Source organism: Pipistrellus hanaki (assembly GCF_964339955.1).
Source record: "Pipistrellus hanaki genome assembly, chromosome: 9".
Lineage (NCBI taxonomy): Eukaryota > Metazoa > Chordata > Mammalia > Chiroptera > Vespertilionidae > Pipistrellus > Pipistrellus hanaki.
The window spans coordinates 30475390-30482250 of record NC_140511.1 but is presented as its reverse complement, the minus strand read 5'-3'; the positions used below and the strand labels follow the sequence as shown (position 1 = coordinate 30482250).

At 38.4% G+C, this 6861-nt stretch overlaps 1 protein-coding gene across 1 annotated transcript; it reads left to right on the top strand.

Moving 5' to 3' along the window:
• Positions 1–4259: 4259 nt before the first annotated feature.
• Positions 4260–5360, top strand: LOC311627634 (speckle-type POZ protein B-like; the record flags this gene model as incomplete). Its single annotated transcript, XM_084894128.1, has 1 exon — positions 4260–5360. One exon carries the CDS (start codon positions 4260–4262, stop codon positions 5358–5360), a length of 1101 nt encoding a protein of 366 aa, XP_084750254.1.
• Positions 5361–6861: the final 1501 nt, after the last annotated feature.

Genomic DNA, 6861 nt, shown 5'->3' with positions numbered 1-6861 from the left:
AAAGGATTTTCAGATTCATTCATCTGCTCTTTGTTTTCCTCTTCAGTTGTACATGGCAGATACCCCCTCCTTATTTGAGCCCTTATGAAATTTTTATTTCAGTGTGCATGTATTTATATTTTTCACTATCCTATAAACTGCAGATTCTAGGGCTTTTGCCTAACCTTTGAAGATTGGATTTGATGGAGGGAAATTGTGAAGTTACTATGATACCTAGCAAAACTTAGTTATAATAACTTAGTTACTATATTTATTTATTTTGATAAATATGTGGGTTTTTTAATTGATATCAGAGAGAAAGGGCAGACAGAGAGAGAGAGGTCAATAATGACAGATAATGATTAATTGGCTGCCTGCTGCAAGCCCCATAAGGCTGTGATCAGCAAACTGTGGCTCAAAAGCCACATGCAGGTCTTTGGCCCTTGAGTGTGTCTCTTCCACAAAATACCACGGCCTGGGCAAGTCTATTTTGAAGAACTGGCATTAGAAGAAGTTTACGTTTAAAAAATTTGGCTCTCAAAAAAAATTTCAATTGCTGTACTTTTGATATTTGACTCTGTTGACTAATGAGTTTGACGAACACGGCCCTAAGGGAATCTAGCTTGCAACTCTGACATGTGCCCTGACCAAGATTCAAACCAAGTCTATCTGTTTTGTGGATGGAGACTCAATAATTCAATCTCACCAGCCAGGTTAGTTGCTATATTTATTATTTGAAGTAGGAATGAGATTGCTGGGCCTGGCTTATAGAGTGTTAAAATACTGTATGACAAAATTAGTAATAAAGGAAATAATAGAGCAAGTGGGGGTTGGACAATTTCTGTAAGGGGCAGTACTATGTAACAGCAGGACAGGAAGGCACAAGGCCAACAGAATTAATTTATTTTGCAGGACAATGAAACTTCTTCTGCTATATGCTTACTTAGGTGATTTGCAACTTGTTGAGAAATGCTTGAGATAAATTTCTGAGAATTAATTAATTTGGGGATCTTGCTGATCAATGAACCTTTCGTTGGCTTACAATCCTATCCACTGAGTTAGAGGGCAGAAGCTTCACCTCCTTCTAGGATATGTGGTCTCTGATGGCTTTTACATTTGTTTTTCCATAATTTTTAAAAGTTGAGTTACTTAGATTTTCACTTTTTAAACTTCTAGCAATGTTAATTATTTTCATAGATTTTTAAAAACAGGACTTAAAATTCTCAAACATTTGATAATGTGAAAAATAATTCATATGGAGGTGGCATCAGTAACTTGTTAACTTGTGATGGGTTTCAACAAAATTCAGGTAGCATGGCACTTCTGTTAATAAGAATTCTCTACAGCATCTGTAAGATAATGACTATAGTTAGTACTGTGTTGCATATTGAAGTTTCATGTATTTTACATTAAAACACATTTACATTCTGTTAGGCTGTCAGCCCCCCTGTGTTGTTTTCTATGTTATAATTTTAATCAGATTATAAAACCAAAAATCTGTATAATCCACTTAAGGTGGGCACCTCCTTTTGTAGATTTAAGCTAATACCAGCAAGGGGGTGTGGCTTGAGGTAAGGGGAGTCATATAAAACCCATACTGTGCAGAGCCCAACATACTTCTCCTGGGTAGATTTACTGAAGTTGGAGCTACCAGGTGACTGAAGAGAATTCCTACTGACCCTGCTATTGACAGAACTTACAGAGTTGGGAGAGCTCAGAGTAGACTCTGGTGAGTATAGAATTTAGAATAAATAAGTTTTTATTTTTTAAGTAAATATCTCAAAAACTGCCTACTTCATCTTATTACAAATATTTTCAACTTAACTCTCTGGTTTCTTCTAAGTAGAGAAGTAGATTTCTTAGTTAATTGAAATGACATCCATAATTCAAATATCTGGAATTGGAGCACTTGTAATATATTGATATTTGCTATAATAAGTTATTTCATTTTTTTTTTTAAATTTTAGTATCATATTGCCAGTAGGTGTTTTTTAGGTCATAAAAGAGATTTCTCTAATTATGGAATTCATAAGAAACCTAAAATGTTTCACATAACTTATGCATGTAAGAATCTTCATATTCATTAACCTAAAGTAGAAATGAGTCAATTAATGAGAAAAACTCACAAAGGTCCTCTTTGCTATTCCATTAAAATCTTCAGTTCCAGGCACTATTTGAAAACTTTGAAATAGATCCCAACAAGTATAAGGCTTCCCAAGAAGTGGCACTGGACACATGGAAGATTATCAGAGACAAAGATGAACAAGTCATGCTGTCTTCCTCTCTCTCTGAAAATTAATAAAAACATTTCTATTTAAAATAACCTATTAGGATATCCCCTCCCCAAATTCCTTTTCTTTTGTTATTTTAATATAAAATAGTGAATATATGGCATACCAAAAAATACAGCCAGGTCTTCCCCTTACAGAGTCTGTATTAGAAATTTTACTTATTCACTAAATTTATTTGTAATCCTAAAAAAAAAAAAAAAAAAAAAAATGTTCATGTCGTTTTTCCAGCCATTCTTGGACTTGCACTGAGATGGAGTAATTTGCATCCAGCCAGTTGAATATTCCAAGCAGAGTGGTTTTTGGCATTTGGGTCTCAAAGCACTGGGATATTCCTTATGGAGATATTATATCTGTTAGATAAGCTTCCTTAAGGAATGAGCTCTAGGGCTATTGGGCATGAATTTAATGTTCATAAATAAACAATATATAATAATTAAGATGTCTTTAAATAGAAATACACATAAATAAACAATATATAATAATTAAGATGTCTTTAAATAGAAATACACATCATTTTATGTGTTAACTGATGGATGGGCATTCTATGACTAGAGGCTGGAAGGAGACAAACTGCCTTTTGATCAAAAAAAATATTTTAGTATGTGCTAGTACATAGAGTGCTTCTGTTATATTATAGAACACAAAGGGAATTTACTATAAGCTTTTAATATCATTTTAGTCATAAAGTAATTTGTATTTAGAATGCAATCTATACTTATGATAAAAAAGTAATAGAATAGGGAATAAAGTATGAACAATTTTATGAAGATCTTATTTATAGCAAAGAAAATTAAACAGCAAAGAACAGAAATAGATGATAACTCTAATTACCAATGGGGAGGAGGCAATTGTGTTCACAAGAATTATTTTTACAGAGGAGATTGACAAAATTTTTGTAAATTAAAAAAAAAAATTATTGATTTTTTACAGAGAGGAAGAGAGAAAGATAGAGAGTAAGAAACGTCGATGAGAAAGAATCATCAATCAGCTGTCTCTTGCACACCCCCTACCTGGGGTTGTGTCCGCAACTAAGGTACATGCCCTTGATTGGAATTGAACCCAGGACCTTTCAGTCCGCAGGCCGACGCTCTATCCACTGAGCCAAACCAGTTTTGGCAAATTTTTGTAAATTTGATAAAGAGGCCCAAGTATTCGAAAATTCTCAATTTCTTTTAGGTGTTGGAAAGAAAAAATAATTGGATTTTCAGGGAGTGTTCCTTGTTTGTTTACAACCTGGATTATACTGTCATGTAAATACATTGAATTACAGGGGTAATATTTATAACTTCATTTGAGGGCATACAAAAAGAACATAAATTATTAACAATTAGCCCGCTACACTTGGTCAAACATTTAAATTACCCTTAATGCCTTGGGAGGGCCTGAATAAATGATTTCGGGAGCCATATATGGACCTCAGGCAGAACTTCCCCACCTGTGGTTAGAGGATCATTTTAAGAAATTCCTGGTACTCACAAAAAACTCAATAAATATTTTTAAATGAATCTTAGATATTGTTGGGTATCTGTGTACTACGATAGCATTTTGTTTTATTCATTTTGTTTTTATTTCAGAGAAAAAGCAAGAGACATAGAAACATCAATGAAGACAGAGAATCACTGAATTGCTGCTTCCTGGAAGCCCCGCAGTGGGCATTGAGCCTGCAACGTGGCCATGTGCTCTGACCTGAAATGGAATTGAGTTCTCCTACTTCATAGGTGGACACTCAACCACTGAGCCACGCCATCCAAGCAGCATTTATATTTTAGATGTATCTTTCAGACAGTTATTATTAGAAACAACCCCTGGATGTTGTAGAGAGTATGCTGTGAATGCAGGACAGTTACCAGGATCTGTAGGCCCAGCTCTGAGAGATTTCCTGTTAGACAAGACAACTTCATCTTCCCATTACTGACTTAACCTGGCTGGAAAGAGAACAGAAAACTTTTCCTTTGAAGTTGGAAATCTTGTTTAAACTTAAAACTTGCAATGTCAAGGTTTCCCAATCTTCCATCTCTGGCAGAAATGTCCAGTGGCCCTGGATCTGCCAGGTGTTGCCACAAACAGATCCAGGTAGTGAAATTCTCCCACCTGTGGACCATCAGTAACTTTAGCTTTTGCCCCCAGGAAATGGGTGAATTCATTCAAAGTGCAACCTTTTCATCAGAAGCCACCGATCAACTGAAATGGTGTTTGAGAGTATACCCAAAAGGGAAAAATGAAGAAAGCAAAGATTACCTATCTCTTTACCTGATATGTCTCAGCTTTCCAAAGAGTGAATTTTGTGTAAAATTCAAATTCTCAATCCTGAATGACAAGGGAGAAGAGACCAAGACTTTGGTGAGTCGCCTTGCATATAGATTTGTACAAGGCAAAGACTGGGGATTCAAGAAATTCATCCGTAGAGATGTTCTCTTGGATGAAGACTACAGTCTTCTCCCTGAGGACAAGCTGATCCTCTTCTGTGAGGTGAGCATGGTGCAAGACTCCATCACCAATTCTGGCCAGAATCCCGGGAAGATGGTGAAGGTTCCCGAGTGCCAGCTGACCGATGAGCTAGGAAGACTTTGGGAGAATTCCTGGTTCACAGACTGTTGCTTTTGTGTAGCTGGCCAGGAATTCCAGGCTCACAAAGCTATCTTAGCATCTCGTTCTCCAGTGTTTTGGGCCATGTTTGAACGTACAATAGAGGATAGCAAAAAGAATCCAGTGGAAATCATTGACGTGGAGCCTGGAGTGTTTAAGGAAATGATGTGCTTCATCTACACGGGGAAGGCTCCCAACCTGGACACAATGGCTGATGATTTGCTAGTAGCTGCTGACAGGTATGCCCTGGAGCGTTTGAAGGTCATGTGTGAGGAAGCCCTCAGCAGTCAGCTGTCTGTGGAGAATGCTGCAGAACTGCTCACCTTCGCTGACTTCTACAGCGCAGATCAATTGAAAACTCAGGCAGTGAATTTCATCAACTTTCATGCTGAGGATGTTATGGAGACCTCAGGGTGGCAGGCACTGGTGGAGTACCATCACCACTTGGTGACTGAGATGTACCACTCCCTGGCTTCAGCACAGGGCCCCCACGCAAGCTCCTAAACCAGTCCTGAGATCCTGCCTGTTGTGAGACTGCCTTGACTTTCCAGAAGCAGAAGCCATAGTTGCTGCTATTGATCACCCGGTAGACAGCACAATCTGTGGAGTTTTTCCTCTGCTGTGTGTGTGTGTGTGTGTGTGTGGGGGGGGGGGGGGTGGGGGGGGGGGAATCTGCATCTCAGCCCAAGATTTTTAGATTTATTTTTAAATAAATCATATATTTTAATGTAATTTTATTGATTTCAAAGGGCAAGGGAGTGTGAGATGGAAACAAATAATCAGAGAGAATCACTATTATGCTGATTCTTGCATGCACCCTACTGGAAATCAAGCCCACAACATAGACATGTGCCCTGACCACCAATGGATCCTTGACTTGCTAGTTCATAGATTGACACTCACCAACTGAGCCACACTGGCAGGGCTAAGGATATTTTCTGTCATTGATTTTTAGAGGGAGTGCAAAGGAGGGAGCTAACAACAGAGACTCAGAGAAAGAGAAAAAGACACAATGCCCAGGCAGATGCATTGCAAGGGGTGGGAACTACAACCCAGATATGCACCCTTGAGTGGAATCAAACCCCTGACCCTTCATATCTGAGCCAGAGCTCTAAACACTGAGACAATGGCCAGGGTGAGATGAGTCTTATATTGGGCCATGAACATGTAAATTTCAAAAATGTTCAAATGTCTTTCTTTAGGGATTTGCTTGTTCTGCACTTGTTGTGTCATCTCTGCACTTTATTAGATGTGACTACCAAAACTGCTCTTGTTGTTGTGACCTCATAATAAAGTAACATCTTGAAAGACCAACTTTTGCCTCGTGACTTTATTTGCAATGTGTCCTCATGATTTCTTTTTCTTTTTGCAGTGACTCTCACTTTGCAGCTAGGAGGAGCTAATAGTCTTTATCTCCCTTCCTGGAGGTTTGATAAGCCTCTGTATGACATGTGTTCCTCAAGGTGCACATGTGTCTCTCCTGGATCTGAGTGTTTCATGACCGGGGTACTCAGATTTTTACCTCTGGGAGATAGAAGTAGGACTCTATCTATAGAACTTGGGCTTCTGGAGTCTGTAGTGATGATTCAAAAGAGCAGAATATGAATGTCCAGAAGGGACTTCTTTTTCTGGGCTGTGCTAAAACTCACATCCACTGCAATGTCTTCACTATCTCCCCACTTTTATTGCAGTATGTGCCCAAACCTATTGCCTGGATCATGAAGGTGGAAGTGTGATATTTATAAATGTAGCTCAAAGTTCCCTTATATGTAGAATCTCTTCTTACTCTTTCTCTCCCTGTCTCAGGACTATCTTTTGGTTTAGAAATACATTAGAAATCTGCGTGGGTGTGGGATCTGGTCGCAGAAAACAGAATCTCCAAGGATGCGTACCTAGGGTCAAATTTAGTGGGGAGAATGGTCACAAACCAACTTCTGTGTCCCACACCAAGGCTGAAAGTCAGGTAGAGCAGCCCCTGTTGTGTGTGTGCATAAACCCATATTGT